This window comes from Bactrocera dorsalis, chromosome 2, assembly GCF_023373825.1.
Source record: "Bactrocera dorsalis isolate Fly_Bdor chromosome 2, ASM2337382v1, whole genome shotgun sequence".
NCBI lineage: Eukaryota > Metazoa > Arthropoda > Insecta > Diptera > Tephritidae > Bactrocera > Bactrocera dorsalis.
In genome coordinates this window covers 87968310-87992239 of record NC_064304.1, presented here as the reverse complement: position 1 = coordinate 87992239, position 23930 = coordinate 87968310, and the positions used below count along the sequence as shown (strand labels likewise).

Sequence of the window (23930 nt, the reverse complement as noted above, 5' to 3'; positions counted from 1 at the left end):
GAGTAGATCAGATAACCCTCGTTACGGCAAGGTTAGATCTTTGAAAATTTTATATTTTTTGCTAGTGGGTAAAATTCGTAATGGTTGTGGCAAAATAACTATTATTTATATTGTCATGTGTTCAACATGTTTTCGTAAATATTTTTAAGGACACACGATTTATTGTCACAAAAGATGTCGACGACACCAACCATTTGCTAAGGGATGTGGCAATAACAGAGCAGCAAGATATCTAAGACAATTCGATGTATGCAAATTAATATGCACAAGGCTACAGTCAATTCGTCAACGTTCTTCCAATGAATGATTAGGGGAGGACACTGAAAGCCACTATATAGATAGATGGCCATAGAGCATTGCTGACCTTATCAGATTAATTCCGGCATAGTCAACAATTGTGGAAAGGCCTAAGCTTATCGGAAGATCATTAACTGTACTTGCCCAAAATTTGGGTTCTCGGTCACAGAAGCTTTAAACCTCTTTAGACGAATCCGAGGCTGATTTAATACCATCTCCGCAGTGAGCGATCAAAGGAGAGCCTTAAATTCTTTTTGAACAAATACCTCAGAACAGAAGGAAATCAATAAGAAGCTATAGAATAATAAAGCAGTTATGGCATAAATATGACAGAAATATAACCAGAGAATTGTTAAATAAGTCCCGAAATAATGTGTACAGAGTTACAGTTACGGAAAACTGTCCATTTGGAGAGCATGAGCCAAAAATAGGCCTGATAACAATATCTTCCGCAGCTGAAAACTAAAAGGAAGCACAGAAATTGTTTTCCACTTTCTCTGCCATTGCCTAGCTCCATCCCAAACCCGCCACAAAATACTTGCAACTTTTTATGCACCAAACAGTTTCAATGTTAGCACCAAATATTTTGACTTAACGATAAAAAGGCATAGTAAAATTATAAGGCCCAGCGCTGATGGATCCCAATTTATCTACCTACCTAGAAAAAAAAATGTCGTGTTTATTGATGGGCGAAATTGGATTACTGCCATGCCCACAAAATGGCATTAATCGAAAACTTATAAAGCGCCATAACCACAGAGTGCTTAATTAAGATATAAAACTGCGATTCGGTACAGAGAAACGCAGTGGCAAGCGGCACTTGTGGGCAATATTTTTGAAAATGTTGGCGTCATGCAGCCCTCTAATAAGTTCAATGTATATATCTTCTAAACCATGAAAGCTACAACAACCAAGTTTACCCAGCTCAAGTGTTTTAAGAATTCCTACCGACACTACGAAAACTGATAAAATCTAATATTACTTTCTTCACTTCCCATGAAACGGTACCGTTCAAAACTATTAAAAGTGAAATACGAGATACATTAAATTTTATCTCTGAGGTGATGTTAGAGGGCTTTATGGAGGCCGGTGTGAAAATTGTATGATAAACGTGACACCGCCGCCTTTTTGGGGAAATCATATATCTCTAGACTCAAAAGACATTACAGTCCGAAAATTCGAAATTGTCCCTAAACCACGCCAACTTCCCATATAACAGAATTATAGATTCCATTTGATTCTTTCACTTTCCAGTACATAAGACAATAAGTAATTAACACAGCGGCATGCAATTTTGCAACAATAATTCCTCTAAAGTATGCCATCTGAAGACTACGAATATGTGAACCCCAACTATAGATACTGCCTTTTACCGCAAATATTGGTCAATGTGTGAGATATACAATTGAAATTCAGACAGAAACATTTCCTGACAATAGTATTTCTGTGTATCAAAAATTGGTTGATCAATTCAATTCTTTAATTCTTCCTTAAGCCCACATACCTGGTATAAACATTTTCGAATTTCCGTTTGACTTTATACTACATATATCGGTCAATATTTGAGATGTGGCAATGAAAATTGCATAACGTGTTTTACGCATAACAATGCATCCTTGTGCCTAAAATAAAATTCGGCGAAAACTTGACCTAACACCCGTATAACTATTATGAGGATTTTCGAACTACTTGCTTCCTTTACTCCATATTGGTGATTGGTGATTGCATGTGAGGTATCTTTATGAGACCCAAGAAACTTTTTAGTAATTACTTAATAAATAAAATAGAGTTGATTCTACCCTAACTTCCATATGCTACGTATAATGATTTTCGCTTTTCTAAGAAATCTCATGGCATATAAGTCAATCAGTATATGAGTTATTTTGAGTATGGTTGACGTTTTACATCGTAAGCTATGTCCTTGGCTTTGAATCTTGCAAGTTCCAAAAGTATAAAATGTTCGGTTAAACCCGAACTTAGCCCTTCCTTACTTCTTTTACTTTTAAAATTATTCGTATTTCTGTTTCTAACCGAAAGTTGCTTAATATTTACTTAAAAAAATATGCAGACAAAGAATTTCGAAAGTGTATAACTGTGAGAATAGGCTCAAATTTTCGAACACACAAAATCGTTTATTTACATACCATACGCCTATATGTACAGCAAAATGTTAATGGTGAAGTACTTGAGCAGCAGTTACGCGCAAATGTAAGGAGAAATGCACAAAAAGGAAAAAGCAAAAGCAAAGCAAAACAAAAAAAACATGAAAGACAAAAACAATTCGAAAGTCATGATTGAAATTTGTGTTTGTGTTCTTTTAGGCCTATCAAATAAATACAAGTATACAAAGTAAAACAGTAAAGCAACAACAAACATGTATGTATGTAATACTTCAACAGCAGAAATGTTCAGTCAAAAATAACAGATGAAGCAAACCCAAGCTCAGGCGTTTGCAAATAAAAATAGGGCTTTGTATTTGTGTAAATGCGTGTGTGTGTGAATTTTCTTAACAAACCGAATCACGTCTTCACATCTAGTCCGCTCAATAAAATGTCGAGTGCGCAGCCAACAGCCAGCCATCACGTAAGTCGCTGCGACGACGACGAAGGAAAAGAAGAAGAAGAAGCAGATAGTTAAAATCACAACAATAACACTGCAATTGAAAGCCAAAGCAAGAAAGCTGAGTAAATTTTAAGCCTTTGAAAAAGAATAAATGAAAGAAAAGGCAAGAAAAAATGAAAGAGAAACGGAAAGAGCGACGGCGAAAATTAAAAGTCCAAAAGATCGAATCATGAAACATTCTGATTGTATGACTTGCCCCCAACTGCTTACATAGCCACATTCGCACACGCGCGCAGCAAACCATTTATATGCATAATATACACACACATACTCATATGATGATAAACGTGTACACACGCTTGGATGTGGTGGTGTGCGTGGTTGTGCGCTCGCGCGCCTGAAACTAGGTCAACGGTTGTGGTCTCAAGCTCGTTTCTAAAAAGTCTACCACAATGGAATACTTAAGCATCCGTCCACTTGCACTTTCTTTTTCCGACATAGAAGTGTACGCGGCAGTGGAGTGGAGGGGTATGTGTGTGTGTGAGAATGAAGCGCTGTTCGCGTCATGACAAAAGGCGAAGACTGCGGCGGAGGCGGAGACGCTGTGGAGTTGTGACTGGCTTTGGCGCATGCGTACGCCAACTCGTTTAACACACTTGTTATTGCTGTTGCTTTGTTGACGTAGTTGCTCACGTCGTAGTCAGCGTCATCGTTGTCGTTAGCAACAATAATTCTCAGCTTTATGTTGTTGTTCTTCTTTCACTCTTTCTTTCTTTCTTGCTGGTTGGCTGAATGACTGTTTGTCTTGCTGTTTTGCTTTCTTTGCTGAGATTCTCCGCTTTTTACCGCTTGAATTTATTAGCATGGCATTGTTATGATTTTTATAGTGTTACCATGGGACCCAAGACTGACGTAGGCCTATTCCAATGTGTATGGATTGTGTTGTTGTGCATGTATACAAGGAAATTATAAGAAAAAATACAGTTACAAACACATTCAAATCAGTTACATATAAGCTTTACGTGTGTAGCTTCATTTGTTGGATGTTCTGCAGTTAACTTTCGGCTTGGCTGCATCTTTATTAGCCTTTGACTTAGTTGATGTATTCTTTTGTGTATGCTTTGAAGCCTGCGTTGGAGGTGCTATTACCGTATTTCACGAAAAATGCCACTTTCTTCGCTCGAAATGAAATATGTAAAGTAAAACTCAACGAAAATGAGAAAACGGCAAATACAAACATTATATGATTTCTTGGATTTTTATTCTTTACTTTTGGGTGTGTGTGTAGGGATATGTGATCCGTTATTTTTACATCGCAATCATTACAATATTTTTATATAATTTTATTTCTAGCGTATATCGACCAATATAAAGCACACCGTAGCAATCTCAATTGTCAGAGTAGAACTTGGGATGTTTATACTGGATTATTTTGATCGACACAGATCCTTGCCACCAGAAATCTGCAAAGAATGACAGTATCCAATCTATGTCTAACATTTGAACATTATTGGAAATATAAAAAAAAAAAAACAATTCTAGCTGTAGAATTTTGACAGATGACATCATTGACCTATATTGTTTTGAATCACCGCTGTAGACTCCAACGGTGAGGGCGTACATCACTACCATTTATTTCCACCAATTTTTTAAATGTAAATGTACTACACGCTTACATAAATACATATTCACTCATAAATTTTAGTGAAAGCATTTCTTTCTTCTAATGTCCATCAAAATCTCGGCAATCTGGCATAAGTGGTGTATGCATGAAGTTGTGCAGCAAGGGCGCACCACGGTGAGTAGCGATCTTCTTGGTTATGCTTTGAGATCATATACTTGTACATACATATATAGCACTATCAGGGCAATTCGTATGCATAAGAACATAGTTTGGATGCTGCCGTTACTTTTTATTTAGGTCACATGCATACAAACAATGCTTACAACTTCTCACTTTCCGGCAGTTAAACATACATTGGAGGCTGCGCGGATTAGGCAGTTTCGTGTTGTTGCTCCTTCCCTTACTATTTCTACATAAGCAACTTAACTAAGGTCTATGATGAAACTAATAATTGAGTTAGGGGCAAAGCGTAGCGAATAACTTTTTGTTACTTAAAAAGTAAATACATACATATTTATTAAAAAGTAATAATTAGCGTGTTCTTTGGAGTTAGGTTTTGGCAAATTTGACTACTCTTTTGACCCACTTAGGGCGGCTACAGATACGCATTACTTTCACTGCCGAAAGAATATACATATAATATATGTATGTACACATGCATGTATGTGTGTGTGTGTACAGAGGTGCTGAAGTAGGCCACGAAGAAATGCTGCGAATTTATTAATATGAGAGAGCGAAAATTATGAAATCATTGTGCAAATTATAGTGTATGATTTAGTTAAGTTAGGCAAATGGCCACAAACAATTTGCTAATGTGGTTTGTAGCCCTAAAATAAAACGAGAGACATTTTATAAATTCACAAAACGCTACTAATAAGTAAAATAGATATTTTAGGTATGAAAAAATTAGCAAACTTGCCGCTGCATGCAGGCATATAGAACTTTTCTGAATCGTAATTGTGCTTGGTTATAAGCTTAGTCTGAAATTTAGTATATACAGCTGTTAGTAAAATAATTTAAGTGTTGCTGCAATTAAATTTTTTGTTCCTTTCTCGTCTAATTTGTTTAAATATTTTACCATCGACTTTTTTCTGTTAACGATAATTTCCGAATGTCATAAATAAGTGTTGCAAAACTACCTAAAACTCATTTTCAAAACTTGTGCATGAAATCGGCTGATGTATAATCTGAATGTAATGAAATCTATGACTCATAGAAAGCAATCCACAACTGAGCAGTTTGAATTGATTCAGAAATTAATTACTAGAGAAGAAGACGTAAAAGGTATGTATGGTACAAAATATCATCGGGAACCGAGTTGTTAAATACACATAACTAGATACAGAAGCAACAAGGTTAAACAAAATGCAGGAAAAGCCGAGCATGAATCCGAGTAATCAGTCTGGAAGACTATGAACGGTTTATGATTTAACAGCACATAGCCCGAGAAAATTCATTTTCAAACAAGCAAAAGCCTAGCAACACGGACTCAGTTTGAAAAACTAGACATTGAGTGGTCATCAGATGATAATTATCTAAAATAAAAGCAAAATGGGGAAACAAGTAGTTCGCTGATAACGCCATAAGAGTGCTTGAATAGCCCGATCAGTCTCCTGATTGAAAATTTGTGCCCAGACATAAAGAAAAGAAAGTCGCTAATAAGGCTGCCACAAATATAAAAGAGTTTTGGAAGGCTATAAAGCAACTGTAGCTCAAAAGATCCTCCAAAAATATGACAAAATTTTGTGGAATTATGTAACTTAGGAGATGCCATGAATTATCTCCTTACTTAAAACTATGTAATTAAAAAAAAACTTTTGAAAAATTTTTTAATATTATATTTGCATATTTTTTCATCATTCCTTCTATTTTGAGCAAGTCATTTTTATTTTAATTTCAATATTATTTTTTATGAATATATGTATGTATGTATATGTTATTTTTTGTTTATATATTTTTTATTGCTAATTATATATTATTAGATAAAGGAAATATATTCGAAACAATAAAGTCGCATTTAATAGATTTTCCTTCATTATCCATGAACCCAATTTACACTCTTCTTTTTCTGATAACAGCTATACATATGCCTGGTTAGTAATTTTTCTGCGCTGCAAATATTGACAGACAATGTTAATAAACATTATATAAATAATACTTAATGTTTTAAAATTAATTAATATTCTGTGGCTGCACCAAGCGGTAATTAATTTTTTCAATAAATGTTTGATTGAATAGAGGTCTATATTCACCACTCTATAATTTTATATTGCATACTTTCAGGCTGTACACTATTCATGGCAACATGTTGCTGACATGCTGATAACTGTTCGCAACCGACTTCATTGGTAATATCTGAGCGTCATAGTACTAATCATTAATCTCACCCTAATACATGGCTGTTTATAAATAAGAGATGGAAATGATTTCTTATTTAATGACTTTCAAACAAACTGCAAGCTTCCGAGGTGACCTTCCTGCTAAATATATTCTCCTGCCCAAAAGGCGTTTCGAAACAATGTAGTCCACTGTCCAGACAGCGAAATGAGGAATAAGTATAGGACGTGATCAAATAAATTATATACCAAAAAGGCTCTTCCATATTTGCCAATCTCTATTGTCATTTTGATCAGCTCGTTCACTTAAGTTATGGATTATAACCAAATTTTTGTTTTTATAACGAATCGGATATATCGCCATAGTTTCACTGAAGCTCCCCTCATTTAAGCGAACACCAAATCTTCACAGTAATTAATAATTTATGTGTGAATATAACAGTTATGGATATATGTATATTATGTAAGCTTCAGACAATCAAGACAAAGCAACCACTGCAAAGGCAGGGAGGACAAAATTTGTGTGGACCCTTAACTTGTTCGCAATGAACCTTTGTACACCATTGTATAGAGAATGCTTTAGCTTTGATCCCAAGTTTTATCAATTGGAATCGATGGATTTAGGATTTACAAAATCTATTGCACCTATTTTCAGGCTCGTGAGTTAATAAATTTTTATTAATTTGTTCAAATTAAAATTCTCCTCCTGACAAGCTGAAAACAGCAAATACCAACCAATAGTTGGTAGGTAGTATATTAATAAGTTAGTCGGTAGTAAGTAGATGAATGTTTTTAAATTGATCAAGCAAAAAAGTAAACCAATGGCAGCTAAAAGTGTCTGACTGACTTTTCTATACAAAATAAAACTGAGGACGCATTGGGAATGATAAAAGCTCTGAGCGTACAATTTCTAAATTTAAGTATGATTTATATATATATTTTGCTTAAAATGGCAATCACCTGAAAAGAGCCAACAAAGCAGCAGAATGAATAACGAAAAATATAAATAAATAAAACAAAAAGTTTACGGCACTGCAAAATCTAAAAAAACAAGTAAGGAAGGGCTAAGTTCGGGTGTCACCGAACATTTTATACGCTCGCATGATAAAGTGTTAGTCGAGATTTCATTATCCGTCATTTACATATTTTTTTATTTTGTTGTAAAATTAATTGGAATTAAATTCTGAGTGATTTACCGATATTTTCGGTGAAAAATTAGGTTAGGCACTGAGTTCTTCGTGTTCGATATCAGGGACATTGAAAAGTTATAGTCCGATCACGACAATTTTTCCACAAGGGATACCTCAACTAAAATACCGTATTTGTGTAAAGTTTTATTCCGCTATCATCATTGGTTCCTAATGTATATATTATACAGAGAAGGCATCAGATGGAATTCAAAATAGCGTTATATTGGAAAAAGGCGTGGTTGTGAACCGATTTCACCAATATTTCGCAAATATCATAAGGGTGTTAAGAAAATATTATATACCGAATTTCATTGAAATCGGTTGAGTAGTTCCTGAGATATGGTTTTTGGTCCATAAGTGGGCGACGCCACGCCCATTTTCAATTTTTAAAAAAGCCTGGGTGCAGCTTCCTTCTGCCATTTCTTCCGCAAAATTTAGTGTTTCCGACGTTTTTTGTTAGTCGGTTAACGCACTTTTAGTGATTTTCAACATAACCTTTGTATGGGAGGTGGGCGTGGTTATTATCCGATTTCTTCCATTTTTGAACTGTATATGGAAATGCCTGAAGGAAACGACTCTATAGAGTTTGGTTGACATAGCTATAGTAGTTTCCGAGATATGTACAAAAAACTTAGTAGGGGGCGGGGCCACGCCCACTTTTCCAAAAAAATTAAGTCCAATTATGCCCCTCTCTAATTCGATCTTTTGTGCCAAATTTCTTAATATCTTTATTTATGGCTTAGTTATGACACTTTATAGGTTTTCGGCTTCCGCTATTTTGTGGGCGTGACAGTAGGCCGATTTTGCCCACCTTCAAACTTAACCTTCTTATGGAGCCAAGAAATACGTGTACCAAGTTTCATCATGATATCTCAATTTTTACTCAAGTTACAGCTTGCACGGACGGACGGACGGACGGACAGACAGACATCCGGATTTCAACTCTACTCGTCACCCTGATCACTTTGGTATATATAACCCTATATCTGACTCTTTTAGTTTTAGGACTTACAAACAACCGTTATGTGAACAAAACTATAATACTCTCCTTAGCAACTTTGTTGCGAGAGTATAAAAAAACTTGATCAATTGTTACTTAAAAGCTCTGCAACACAAACGACACAAGCAGAAGTGAGGCTGTCACTAGAGCATTCCTCAGACTAGTATTCCATTCGGCTAGTATTTGGGATGGAATGACTGAAATACCAATTTGGTTGTCGGTGCGAAGCACCAAACACTCACACACACGCACATATTGTTTTAATAATATTGTAAGTGAAACAATAACAAAGGTCCTCCTTGCTACTCACCGCAGCAGCAGGTAGTCGAAGACAAATGGACGCGACATTTCCCTGGCCCAAATTTATGTAAGTTTCAACAACCATCCCTTACATACATATACTCGTATATATATAAATGTACGTGTGGCGTGTTTCCTATTTAGCCAATGTTGCAAGCAAACGTAAATTGGTTGCCTGTGGCACGCGGATTGCGTGGTTGAGGCCGCCAACCTTGATGTTGATTTATTGGCGTTGTTGCTGTGCCGACGATGGCTGATCACTTAATTGCTGTCACCAACTACAAGTGCTTATTGTGCGCTTGTATAAGACGCCAAGCAAAACTTACAACAACAACAAGTGCAGTGTCAGCAAACGGGCGAAATGCTTCATTTCGAATGAGCATGAGAGTTCCCATCAGTGGCATCAGTCCTTCTACGGTTCGTTTCTATTTAAAAAGCTATACAGTGCAGCTCGCTCGCCGGCAAGCGACAATCGCAAGTATGCGCAGGCAATCGCTGCCGGCGTTTAGAATTTGCATTGATCGCATTTTCCCCGAGTACACTCTCTCTTCCTCCGTGCATCATCCGACTTAGCGATTAGTGCTATTGTTGTTGCTGTTGCACTGTTACTTGCGTTAATTAGCCACAGATTCGTTGTTTGCGCTGAATACTTTTGCTGTTGTTTTGATTCTTCGGCTTTTTAATAGCCCGCTGATCTTATCGATTAGACGAATGCTGTCGGAAGTGTTTGGGGTTCGGTGAGAAATCGTCAAGTATTTTGAGTTTGCTTGCATTTAAGCAAGTGAGAATGCTTGAATGACTGCAAGCAGTTCCATTTCCATTTGCATGTTTACACTTACTCAGCTGATATATCTGTCGATGATTGCCTATCGAGCTAAAGTGGAAGCGTCCTCAATATACATGCATTTGTGTTGTGGTAACGTATACTCATGCACTTCCAACAAATATAATAGAGGGCTGATTTTTTTATAAACGGTACTTTTACTGATGGTCATTGACTCATCGATTTCTCTTAATTTACTTACACATATTTTCCTTGACCTTTACCAAAAGCAGACATCATTGGCTTCATAATTTTTTTTTTGCGAAGAGACGTTTATTGTATACTGAAATATAGAAATTGCATTTTTAATTTGATTTTATAGATGCTTCTTATCCCCTACTGGGAGATATATTTCGATCCCTTGAAAATTTCATATCTTTGTATGTATCCTCATATTAGTCCTAACAAATAAATAGTACGATTTTTTATGGACCCTTCATTCATGGAATCAAACTTTCCCATCAAATTAAAAGCTTTTAAGATAAACCGTAGTGAATGTACAAAGCTTAGTAGACTTCTAGTGATTCGCTAGTGACCATAAGGACCTTCCGAGTATATACGACTCTTCAATGCTCGCTGAGCTTTCATGCGGTCCTGCTAGATAACAAAGATTCCATACGCTTTCCGTCTGACATGTGACGTGGACGTTCTACATGCACTCACCTCTCCTGTAGTAACAGTTGATAAAAATTTCGCGAGCGTAGAGGCGGTCCACCAGAGAGAACTAATTCAGGACTCTCAAATAACTCATTCCACATATTTAGCGCAAGTGAGAACCCTCATGTCGTATGAGTAACCACAGCCGATTGCTGGGAACCACAAAGATAAGAAATTGTCACCACCTAAAAAACTCACACTGCTTATATGGAATGAGCGGTGAACCATTACAAAGCACCACACTATTTCGAACACCAACACAAGCACACATTTGGTACAAAGATTTTCAGCATCTCTAATCATTGCGATAAACTCACCAACACAAGCATGGGCCTTCGTCGATTTAATTACAATTGCATTTGACCGAAAATCGCTGTGTGTTTGGTTGTTTGTGGCATAATAAATCAACAGGGCGCTACGCTAGTATACCCTTTGTGTGGCGTTTGTGTACGTCTGTGTGTTGGTTAATTCATTTTGATTATTTTAGAATTTTTGTCATGGTGGCTGCGTTTCGTTACCAGCCATTCCGTAGCCGAGAAGAATGCAAGAATTTTTGCCTTAAATTGCCATGCAATTTTTTTCGCAATCAACCTCAGCAGTGGTGATATAAAGGCACTGCGCCGGGATCGTCATTCCATTTGTTGTTGAGTTAGGGCGCCAACGAGGACCCACACGAGCAGACTCTATAAAAAATCGAGTTCACACATAACACAAAGTTCGATTTCCATTCGATTGTTGGCCGCAAGGTAATACGGTGCTTCGAGAGTTCAAAAAATTTAAAACTTCCACGAAAATTTGAAACAAATTTATTAGAGAGCCTTGGAAGAAGTGTGTTAAGGCAAAACAATTTGTTTTTGTGAAAAAGGAAGAGGGAAGAAAGTGACTGTGAGACACTTTTGGGAAGTAAAGTAGTAGTAAAGTTCTTTGGTATATAGTGAAAACTGAGATCAAGTGCGAATGATGTGTTTAAGTTAAATTGGAGAGTTTAAATCCTCAGAATGACTACCTGTAACCGAACTTGTAAAAAGAGTGAACTTTTCAAAAGAGAATTTAATTTCTGGAAGTATCATATTACAAATATATATTACATAGAATATTTAAGCGACAATTTCGTGTAAATTAAATTTTTTTTAAACAGCGAAAGCGAATCCAGTGTGATAACCGAGCATTGAGGTTTCATTAAAACAAATCTTACAGTGATATAAATTCCAGTTTCGGTTTTGTAGACCAATATTCAAAGAATTTCTGTATATATTTTTGTAGTAGAATAATTTTGCAGGTCTGAGGTCTCTTGCAGAAATGCGTTCTTAGATTATACTGCGTTTGTAAAACTTTCATTTCCAAAACTCTTTTGTACCGTTGGTGATTTCGAATATTCAATATCCGTGAGCGCCATTCAAATAAGTCTTTAATTAAGTATGCTCTCGCACCGTTTGTTAGTGATTATGCAATGAACAAGGGCGGGGCTATATTCTTGTTGCAACACGCAATGAATTCTTACGCAATCGGTGTGTAGAAATAGCAACCGACCGAAGTACAGTATACTCTCGAAAAGTAAATCGATTGGTATTTTGGGTAATTTACTTTTTCGAATAATTTACTTTTCCAAATATATACATATATTATCTGTTTTTATAATATTAAATGCTTTTTTAAACTTAAAAAATTCATTAATTTATTTGCTTCAATAAAACATATGGATTTACATGAAAAAACATATGTATTTATTATGAAGAGAAAAAATTTTGAATATTCATTTGTTTTTTTTCTTTTGCAATATATTTTCTGACCATTTACATATGTACATATCTCAAAGTTTATTTACTAACAGACGCGATAAACAAGAGAGTAAGTGTTTTTGCAACATCGTAAAAAACGCTGCTTGCTTCGTTTCGAATTTTTATCACATTCTCTGAAAAGTAAATTAAAAAATTTACTTTTTCGAGGTGCATGTGTAATCTTAAAGGTGATTTACTTTTCCGCGATTATTTACTTTCTGAGAATTTACTTTTCGAGAGTATACTGTACTTTCACGAGTGTATTTTTGTGTCCGACAATTAAGGATCTGTGAAATTAAGACTGAATGAAAGTGAAAGGGGCCAATAAAAAGCGCTTGCTAATTATAGCAGCCATTTTATACGCTAAAATAAAGAAAAAAGCTGATATATTTAATATAATTTATAATATTTTTTTGATAAAAGAAACTCCACAAAGTTTCATTCAATAAATATGTTTACTTAATTTAGACTATTTTTAACAAAATTCAGTAATTTACTGAAAAATATTTAACCGAATTTGTAAAACGCTTTTTTTGCTTTTTTATTATAGAAAATGAAGCGAAAATATATTTAACTCAACTTTTCGATCGCCAAAATTATCAAAATTCTATATTTTTTTGCGCAAAAGAATTTTACTTAAATATAGAAATAAACTTGTCGACCGAAGTTTCCAATTTAAGAAAAATATCACACCTGGCATTTTTTTTGTCAACTCATACTTTTTTCACGAAAAGGAAACAAATAATTATTTCATTTATTCAAAATTCGAAAGCGTGTGAAATTTTCAATTGAAATGGTTTATTGCATTTCATTTCTATAGTTATATATATATTGCATTTCGGATAAGCCTGTGTAAAATTATTAAAGTTGTAGGCATTTCGGAAGTAAAAGAATAAATTGCAATTCTCTCAATATCACGAAAAATGCATGTGAAAAACTATTAAGGTGATAAATTGTCATCACTTGCATATAATTCATTTGCAGAACTCACTTAACTAACTGCCAAAATGTGTGACGATGATGCGGGTGCCCTGGTTATTGACAATGGGTCTGGTATGTGCAAGGCTGGCTTCGCCGGTGATGATGCGCCCCGTGCCGTATTTCCTTCGATTGTTGGCCGGCCACGCCACCAGGGTGTGATGGTGGGTATGGGTCAGAAAGATTCCTATGTAGGCGATGAGGCGCAGAGCAAAAGAGGTATACTCACATTGAAATATCCCATTGAGCATGGCATCATCACAAATTGGGATGATATGGAGAAAATCTGGCATCATACGTTCTACAATGAATTGCGTGTGGCACCTGAAGAGCATCCAGTATTATTGACCGAAGCGCCTCTTAATCCCAAAGCCAATCGTGAAAAGATGACTCAAATCATGTTCGAGACATTCAACTCGCCCGCCATGTATGTGGCCATTCAGGCTGTGCTCTCCCTGTATGCTTCCGGTCGTACCACCGGTATTGTTTTGGACTCTGGTGATGGCGTTTCGCACACTGTACCCATCTATGAAGGTTTCGCCTTGCCACATGCCATTCTGCGTCTTGACTTGGCCGGTCGCGATTTGACCGACTATTTGATGAAGATCCTCACCGAGCGCGGTTACTCATTCACCACCACTGCCGAGCGTGAAATCGTGAGGGATATTAAGGAGAAATTGTGCTATGTTGCTTTGGACTTTGAACAGGAAATGGCTACTGCCGCTGCATCCACCTCTTTGGAGAAGTCATATGAATTGCCTGATGGTCAAGTGATCACCATTGGTAATGAGCGTTTCCGTTGTCCAGAGGCGCTGTTCCAGCCCTCATTCTTGGGCATGGAATCGTGTGGCATTCATGAGACTGTCTACAATTCGATCATGAAGTGCGATGTCGATATCCGTAAGGATCTGTATGCCAACTCGGTCTTGTCTGGTGGTACCACCATGTATCCAGGTAATTTAATTGTTTCTACAAAAAAGCCAGAAATAATGAATAAAGCGTTTACGCTGTTTTCGATCTATTCAATCGAATTCTTTTTTTATATCTTTACAGGTATTGCCGATCGTATGCAAAAGGAAATCACTGCCCTCGCACCATCGACCATCAAGATTAAGATCATTGCACCACCTGAGAGAAAATACTCCGTCTGGATTGGTGGTTCTATCTTGGCTTCTTTGTCCACTTTCCAACAGATGTGGATCTCCAAGCAGGAATATGATGAATCCGGACCTGGCATTGTGCACCGCAAATGCTTCTAAGTCTTTCGATTATGAAAGATTGCTGAATGCTTTAGCGCAAGAACACTCGCACAAAATTAGAATTAACAACAATAACAAAAACAACATACCTACGTTTGGATACTTCGACTGCCAGCAAGACATCGTGCTGAAAGCGAATGTAACCACCAAAACCAAATTCATGGCGCAGTTAAGAACTTCAATTACAACAACACAAAAGGCATTAGTAACAACAAGAACCAAAAGAACGCTACAGTTATATAGGGAAAGCAACAACAGTAAATTTAAGCAAATCAATAAGCACACAACGAATGCTCAAATTAATGGCGCCAAAAATAGTAACATTAAACACCATAACAAGAAGAAGAGCGCGCATAACGGATATCATACGACAGTGCACATGTGCGCCATCTGTAGGAATTCTTTTTGCATTACATTGTGTTTGCACGTGAAATTTCAAATAAATTTCAATTTCCGGATTTTAAAAATAAAACTCGTGCAAAGCTGAAAATGTTTCTTCAAATGTGCTCACAAAACAAAAAAATGTAAAACTAAAAAAAATATGAAACCAAATCACCAAAATTTAGAAATAAACAACAAGTAAACAATTATTTACTTAATTAAAACGAACACCTTTCCATTGACTAACCAAAGCTTGAAACATTATATACTAGAGCACATACAAAATGGAAGAAAACTAAATAAGAAAAAAACCAAAAAAATATTTATAATTTATAAAAACCAAAGTGCTTTTCTATTTCATCTTTTTAAAATTATATTAAACTTAATTAAATGAACAACAAAATCTTTAAGTAAATTATTTGAAATAAATAAGAAGCCACCGATTACAGTTTTCAGCGCAAATAGAATGGTATTTCAAATGATAGATTTTATTACTTGCCGATAGTTTTATTCTCAAATGAATTTACGGATAACTTCGACTCTACACAAATTTTTTAGATAATTTTTTAAAATTCTCTACCTGCATTATCAGTAAAGGCTTTCATATGCTTACAAGCAGAATGTATAATCAAAAGCGTTTCCCTTTCATATTCCACACGCAGGTCTATGCTTGCTTGATAAACATGAAAATATAATTCCATCGACTATGATCAGGAGTGTTTAAAAACATAGCTTTCATTAGTTTAAAGGATAATATTCCGTATTCGTTAGCAGCATTAACTCAAAGAAAGCCGAAATAAGAGAGCTATGAGTTAAATTTTATTCAGATCTTTTGCTGAAGGCAAGGTTGAAACATTTTATATCTGTAAAACCGAGCTATAAACGATATTAAGAGCTTTTTGCACCTCTCTCGCTCTTATCGTCGTTAGTATAGTTACAAGACAAACTTATGCGAGAGAAAGTATTCTTGTTTTGAAACCAAAACGGTTTATGAAAAACTTGTGTAATATTTTAATGATTCGCTGAAGACGTTCCGTTAAAAAAACTGAAAATCTCCTTAGTTTTCAAATTTGTGGTGTAACTTTTCCAAATCCAAATAGACGACACATCGTATATAAATCGCCTAGTTCCGCCAATGCCATCAAGCATAGCAAAATCGAATACAGAATTAACTTTGGAATGCACATTTTTCTTCAAAACCTTTGTAAGATGCCGAATATATAATACTGATTAGATATTTTTTTGAAATAAAATCGTCTTCACGGCTGAGTTAGTTACCTAGAAATTTTGCTTGCAATGAAACAACGGTTTAGTGCTTTCATTTTCATTTTAATGTTATTTCAGTGTATATTTATTTATTTCTAATCTTTAAGTTTTAAATAAAACGTATAATTATTTACACAAATACATACACACATAATATGAATATTAAAGCAATTATATATTATATATTATACATTTTATATATATGTATGATGCGCCAGTCATTTATTGGCAACACTGCCTTCTAGTTTGGGGGTGTTTTATGGTTTTTAAGGATAATTAGCAAGTTGTAAAGACTTGCTTGGCACAAAGAGTGATATGACATTTTGTATGTATGTTTGTTGAGTTCGTGTATGTTGCTGGCAGTGAGCGCAGGTCTAACAAATATATGACAGCGCACCGTTATATGGCTGAAGGTTGCACTATAAATTAAATGTTTTTATTGACTTAATAATTGCATTTATCATTATTCAGAGAACGAAATTTAAGTTACTTTCAATTACGGTTAATTTTTTTAGTATTTATTTGAAAGTGGATTTATTTTCAATATTTTTACATTTCCACAATTGTGTTTTTAGCACGCCACAGGCGTCGCTGGACACTAATGCCGCAATCTCTAATTATCGTGCTTGTTGTTATTGGCCTTTAAATAACTAGAGTCATTGTATCGAACCTGCGATCAATGGATTTGGCGACCGTCACTCAAATTTTGACACCTAAGAAGCCAAATTTTGAAATTCCTAATGAAATGTGAAATGTGTTCAATGTAAAGAAGTTCAGCCAACATTTTGTTATTTGTTATTTGTTCTTTTTGTTTTTGTTTTTGTATGGCCCACTAAAATTGTATTATCTTCTCGTAGTTGGCATTAATTTTAACATTTATGAGTATTTTTCTTTATTGCTAAAATACATTTACAAAAGTTATTTTTTATTTCATGATCGTTTGGTATGAATGGGCACTTGTTGAGAATATTTAGAAAGTTTAATTCTAGAAATGCCAAAAGTATGCGTGTAAATAGTAGATTTGTTTTTCTAAATATTTATACATAAGTGTACAATGCATGGCAGTATAGTATATAAGTTAATGTGCGCAAGTGGCACATCTCTCCTTGCATATACTGGCCCTTATCGTTGCGTACGCACGTCTACTTTCACAGAAAATAGCGTTTGCACATAAGTTTATATACTCTATGATCTATTTAATATATTTTTTTTTTGTTTTTGTAAGTAAAATATTTATATAATTATAAGCACCATTTTTACGTATTTTAATTATAATTTTAAATTACAGTAAAAACTTATATTGCCATAGTTGTGACCTAGTACTAAACTACATTTATATTCGAGTCAAATGTTTTGACTTTAAAGCAACTGCTTGGAAGGAGTTTAAAAAGAAAACAAACAAATTGGAACTCATATATTGTAATAGGCTATTTTGATTTTAATAAAAACAAGATTTGTGTAATAAAAAAGGTCAAATATTTTTTGTAAGAGAGACAGGCGTGCCTGTGAGAAGTTCTTGCGTTTGTTATTTTTAAAAAAGACTGTATATTTAAACCAATGTAAAATGTGTGCGTAATTAACAAAAACTTATTTGTTGTTGTTTTTTATGAGATAAGACGTTTTCAGCTCCAACGCAAGCAGCAACTAAATGCAAATGATTTATGAAATATATGGCTCATTACGTTGATGTACATACCTACATACATATCTACAGATAGTTTTTACAATTACATTTTTTTTTAATTTTGGTTTTGAGTGAGTTTGTTAAAAATTCTTAGTTATTTGTTTTGTTTTGCTTAAACAATTTTAATTTCATTAGGCCTTGCTCTAAGCTTTGTTAAAATTTTACTCTTGATTTTATGCTTAAAATAAATGTTTAGGTAATTTGAAAAAAAAAAATTATTCCTAATTTCATAAATATACTGTGCAATTCGTTATATGTGTGTTTTAATTGTGTTTTGTTTTTCTGCGCTAATGCGTGAGCAAATTTTGTCGTGATTTTAAAACTGGTTAAAATGGCTATACGAGTATAAGTAATTCGACTTTTTTGTAGCCCATTCGTGTATTTTGAAAGCTTTTACGGACTTTTACGACTATTACGACTTTTACGACTATTGCATTATTAAAAAAATCGGTATGACACACACATGGCGCCTTCGAAACTTGTAAAATTCAGCGATGCCTTGACTTAACGCTACTTTTTTCTTTTCAAAATAAATACTTTTTCTTTTCGTTCACTCACCATCGGTCATAAAGCTATCGTATATATATAAAATAGTTACATATACTGTAAACTGTACTTACATACCTACATATTTACCTAATATATTACATACATTCGCTTCAATTTTCAACAAAGGTATACAATTTATGGAAATAGCAAATTCTTATTCCTTTCGAATTGTCAACACAATATACTACATACATCTCTACGAATATAGTAAAATATTTTATTTTAAAATTTGTTGCTATATTTCATTTTGTTAATTAATACTTTTCCAAACGGATAAAATTTTTTCCAATAAATTTTTGTGCTAAAATACACTGAAAGAATGAACAATATTACATACACATATTTTACGCTCGTATTGGCATATACCACAATTGGCCAAAGCTGAGAAAATTCAACTCTGCACTTAACTTAAGGTCAATATTTTATGTGTTTTATTTTTAGTTTTTTCTTTTACTTTTGATTTGTGAGTTGCAACGAGTTTTTGGTTTTTTCGCATAAATTATTCAGTGATCGTTTGTATTGCTAGTTTTTTGTTTGTGTTTGTTGCTGGCAGTTTACATTATCGGCTGAACACCAGCCGTTTTGGTTGCTTTGTGTTTTACTTCTAATAATAATTCGCTAGCAGTAGTTGGACTCGTTCATTCCCTGCTCGTCGACTAGGTGCTCAACAATATTAAAAGTACTTTGTGTTTATTTCTTCTGTGTTTTTGTATAATTTTGGTCTATTGCCTTCGCCTTTGTAGTCGCTGCTGGGTTTATGTTGGCTTATGGGTGGGCGATGACATCGTCGAGTCATTCTATGGCACATAAAATTTTGCTTATGCATTGTCAGTCTCCATGCTCACGACACGTCTGCGACCATATTTACCGATGCCACGCCCACAAAACTGGTGGTGTGAAGACCACGAACCGAACGGTTTTGTGAGCCTATTTGGACGTTGAATGTTTGGGTAGAATGAAAAAGGCGTTAGTTTGCAAAAGGGTTATATAAAGTAAATTAACATTTTACCCAACAAAAAGTTGTATCCACACTAAGGTTGTTTCAACCGATGTGCGATCATACATCTAGGTACAGCCCCGCATGCGAAAGTTGGCAACGTCCACAATAGCCACCGCAGAAAGCGCGACGAGAAACGGTAGAAGTGTCGAACTGGAATTCGTTTGCAAATTTAAAGAATTCTTGAAGTTTTTTTTGTTTGTGTACAGTTATGTATAAAATAATTTTGTCAAGACTTAGAGGTAAGCACGATTGACAATTAAGCTTTCACTTACCGGTATAGATACCTTCATAATTACACTGTGACCAAAAGTGTCCCAACGTGCGCCGGCTCGTATGTGGAAACCGGTTTTTTCCAAATTTATCGAAAAGTCACCTTGTGGACATTCCTTGTTACGATTGTAACAATCGCCTGCGGAACCAAACAATTGTGGAGTGCCGACTGTTTCCGCAAACGTAAAATCATTTTCGATGATACGTAAGTCTGGCAGATTTACACGTATCTTACGGAAGTTCGTACGTCCCGAACTGGTGCTGTTATCACGGAACTCTCGATTTCTCGACTCGGGCGGACATCTGTCCGGAACGGAAGTTTTATAATCATAGTAAATGGAATAGTTTTCAAGATGATTAACGGTTATATATTCTTTCGGTGAGCTACTCATGTTATGGCAGTAGACTCTACGTGCGCGTGAACGCACATATATGGTATATTCATCGTCCTGATAGTTGCGAAGTAGGCGACGCACGTCCTCACAAGACTGTGGCATACATTCACGTGGCGGGGGACATTTCTCCTTAATCAATCGCTCTTTGGTGGGGCAGACAATACGTCGTCCCGTCGAATCGTAACAAATGATGCGACGACGTCGGAAACCATCGCAATTGCACTGGACGTAATGAAGTAAGAGGTGGAGAGAGTTACAATTAGATTCCTAAAGTTACATTAGCGAATACTTACAGGAGTTATAATTTTCGACTCCTTTCGAACACAATTGTTGCAGATCTTCTTCGATGGTGGCTTCTTCAACGCGTCACAGTAGCGATAAGCAATCGGATTGCCCAACACTGATTCACAATAAACTGAACGTGATTGATATTCTTCATGACAGTCGGCGGGACACTGCGTCCAGTCGGAAGTGTTCCATTTACAGCTGATCTTGCAGGGCTTGTGCATACGCTTCGGCGTTGGTTTGCGCAAATGGCGACAGTGGTATGGATCTATGATGACGCGTCGTCGCGGCGTTCCTTTAATCTCCGGTTTGTATACACGTGCGCAATGAATCTCTTTCTGGCGCACACCATTACCACATTCAACGGAGCACTGCATGATTAAGAACAAGTAAATAAGTAGTTTGTAGATGAGTAGGAGATGCAGAACTTACATTCGACCAATTGGACACATATTTGATGTTGCAACATTTACGCTTGGATAAGGGCCGTCGCTCTTTCGGACAGCCATAACCCATTGGATTTCGACATGTAACTGTACGATTCTTTTCACAATTATCGTCACATGCACCCCACTCATCGGCGAACCAATAACTGGCATATGAGCGCTGTGTAGCCTATATATAATAGTTAAAAAGTTATATAATAAAAGCGTGACTTCCTGTTTTGGCAATAGCGACGTCAACTTACCAAATTGTCTTCGTACGAATAACACGGCTCCGTTTTACAAGCTCTTATTGTATCGCGGAAAGAATCACGCTTACGCTGATCACAGAAACTATCACTTACGCGCGTACCATTTAGCATGCAAGCCACACCACGCGTCTGCGTGCCGGTACCACAAGACTTGGAGCACTACGAAATCATATAGATGATGTTTACTAGCTTCATGCGGCTTCTTATTAACCAACTTACCGGCGTCCACTCGGTATAGTCCCAACAACCTTCACGACACGACTCGTGTGGACTAAACTCGAACTTCGAGAGGCAATACGACAAGTCTACGATATTGGAGCGGCTGATATGTGGGAATGTTTGTATGCAATAGTAAGTTTTCTCACGCGTGCCCAACATGCCACACGAAGCTGAGCACTCCGAAATGTTTGCCACGTTCAGCGAAAGCACACAATCCGTGTTACATTGGCGATATTCAATTGGCGGTTTTGCCGTCTCATCGCATAACTGTGGCGCCACTTTCAATGCCTTCGTGGTGCTCACACAAACCGGCAAACGATGTGAGCTGCCATGACATAGTGCATCACAATTACTCCAGGGTTGCTTTTCCCAATTATAGATCTCAACCTCTATCTCGGGCAATTGGTTGAGCGGCTTATCCATGGTATACGTGTAGCTGAGTAACAGTGAGTCGTTGTCCTTCGGTGCACTTTTGCTTATGGAAATTATCTGTAAGGTAACAAAGCGATTTCATTAATGCACTCGTGTTTACAAGCCACTCCGTTGAAAGCTCACCTCTACAACTAAATCACGTTTCATTTTACGTGCCACGGTGGTGTTGATATGCTCGACCAAATTTTCGGCGCCATTATATTCGATGGTTACGCCTGCATAGAATTTTATATTATGATAGCTGGTGATGACATTCTTCCCATTGAGTATGTAATTGCCCTCATCGTCACGCAGTGCAATGAAATTCTCAGCGTGATAACCGGGTTGAGTAATAACTATGTTAGAGGCGCCTGTAAAGGTAGAAAACACATAACAACAGTGAGTTCAAAGTACACAACAACAATGGTTTGCTCTAATCAAAACTATTTGAATAAATTATGAGTTTTATTTTACAAATAATAAAAGTTAAGAAATTGGGAGTCTAAAATATTTGGAGCTTTCTTTCGCTTGGGGCATCTCGACAGGATAAAATGTATGTTATACTAACTGTATAGCCGCGCCTATTGCCTGTGGAGACTCCCTGTGGCTTATGGAAAGCAATATATAGAATACTAATTGGTATGTACTTAAGCAGTTTGATAGCGCAGTTTTCATTTCTATGGAAATTTCGAAGAAGCAACATATCCCATTTGCACATATGTACATATACCGAAGGCATTTTAATTTCGATAATATTAAATTTGGTAGAGCGAGTATTAAGACGGTTTTGTTAAGTTATAAAGATAAAGTACATTTTCAAAATAATATTTTTCAAAAAAATTAATATTTACATAGTTTAATATTGTTAATTTACAGAAAAATTATACAAAATGGGTTGGGAATGAGCGGTGTCTTAAATTTAATAAGCTTATACAAGCATAAATCAAAATATCATTGCTCATATCAAATTTATTATTTTAATTGGTATATAAAATGTATGCCACAATTATTATATAGTAGTCGAAAAATATGAATTTTTATTTTTCCCCGAAACACATTTATAAAAAAAAGGATCTTTCTCCTTTTTTTGCCTGTCGGGATGCCCCGTAAGGTTAGCAATTTTTGCTACTCATAGAATTTAATTAAGAATCTCCTAAATAATGGCAAATAAAAGTAATGAGGATGATAAGGTTATACCCGAAGCACCAAAGCATTTGCATGCGAAGGAACTCATCGACAGCATATGCCCTACCTTAATTTGGTGATAAATACAAGTGGAATTTCAAAGGATTTGTGAATTATCAACACGCGCGGCCCGCAAAGTCCAGCGGAGTCAAACTTTTAATGCCACTGTCGTGCCATGTATTACAATAACCAGTTCACACTTAGTGTTCATTAGCATTTCACACAGCGCGTGCGCGCCACGAATTTTTCCAACTGTCTATCGAAATAGGCAGTTTGATTGACATTTCACTCCCATCGATTCAATTATCTGCTCGTCAAAAGCATTTCAAAAACAAAAACTTTTTTTTTTTTAATTTCGCACCAAAGCGTATGTGTGTGTGCTGGTAATACATAATTCATCAATAGTTCTGTTATTCAGCTGCTATTTTTAAAACCGGCGCTAAGGAGCTGTCTGATTTCCCGCGCATTAAAATTATTGTTTATTACTTACTGAGCACGTACATACATATGTATATCTTAATGTCACATTGTTTGTTGTGCGAGCATTAACAGTTGCGTGTGCGTATGTGTGGTTCATATGTGATGAATATGCACAAGTCTTAAATGCGATGATAAGCAATTTGTATGCATCGCATTAATTGCTGCTGTCGGCACGATCTACTATACATATATACATATGTAAGTACATATGTGTGTGTGCTTTTAGCTTTATCAGTTTTCTAATTGCCATTGAATAATCAAGTGGATGCATAATGCATTTACACATGCAGGCGTACACACATAGCTA

General features: G+C 35.8%; 3 protein-coding genes across 13 annotated transcripts in view; 1 reads left to right on the top strand and 2 right to left on the bottom strand.

The window, feature by feature from the left end:
* LOC105229581 (putative mediator of RNA polymerase II transcription subunit 26) overlaps nucleotides 1–11114 on the bottom strand; it is a 38626-nt gene extending 27512 nt beyond the window's left edge. For 3 of the 4 annotated variants that reach the window (XM_049448645.1, XM_049448646.1, XM_049448648.1), the window contains exon 1: nucleotides 9320–11114. The gene's annotated coding sequence lies outside the window, so the exon portion shown is untranslated. The remainder of the gene's footprint in view (nucleotides 1–9319) is intronic. The other variant, XM_049448647.1, reaches the window with a different exon arrangement.
* A 257-nt stretch (nucleotides 11115–11371) lies between these two features.
* On the top strand, nucleotides 11372–15620 carry LOC105229580 (actin, indirect flight muscle). The gene is made up of 3 exons (XM_011209960.3): nucleotides 11372–11535; nucleotides 13552–14499; nucleotides 14599–15620. Exons 2-3 carry the CDS (start codon nucleotides 13575–13577, stop codon nucleotides 14802–14804), a joined length of 1131 nt encoding a protein of 376 aa, XP_011208262.1. The 5' UTR covers nucleotides 11372–11535; nucleotides 13552–13574; the 3' UTR covers nucleotides 14805–15620.
* Nucleotides 15621–16493: 873 nt separating this feature from the next.
* LOC105229576 (A disintegrin and metalloproteinase with thrombospondin motifs 9) overlaps nucleotides 16494–23930 on the bottom strand; it is an 81977-nt gene continuing 74540 nt past the window's right edge. For all 8 annotated transcript variants that reach the window (XM_019991535.3, XM_049448643.1, XM_029551667.2 and 5 more), the window contains 8 exons: nucleotides 22103–22329; nucleotides 21548–22036; nucleotides 21323–21487; nucleotides 21067–21249; nucleotides 20643–21005; nucleotides 19957–20571; nucleotides 19694–19834; nucleotides 16494–19611 (listed from right to left, as the gene is read on the bottom strand). In XM_019991535.3, coding sequence (XP_019847094.2) covers nucleotides 19742–19834; nucleotides 19957–20571; nucleotides 20643–21005; nucleotides 21067–21249; nucleotides 21323–21487; nucleotides 21548–22036; nucleotides 22103–22329 — 2135 coding nt within the window. In that variant the 3' untranslated portion in view covers nucleotides 16494–19611; nucleotides 19694–19741. The remainder of the gene's footprint in view (nucleotides 19612–19693; nucleotides 19835–19956; nucleotides 20572–20642; nucleotides 21006–21066; nucleotides 21250–21322; nucleotides 21488–21547; nucleotides 22037–22102; nucleotides 22330–23930) is intronic.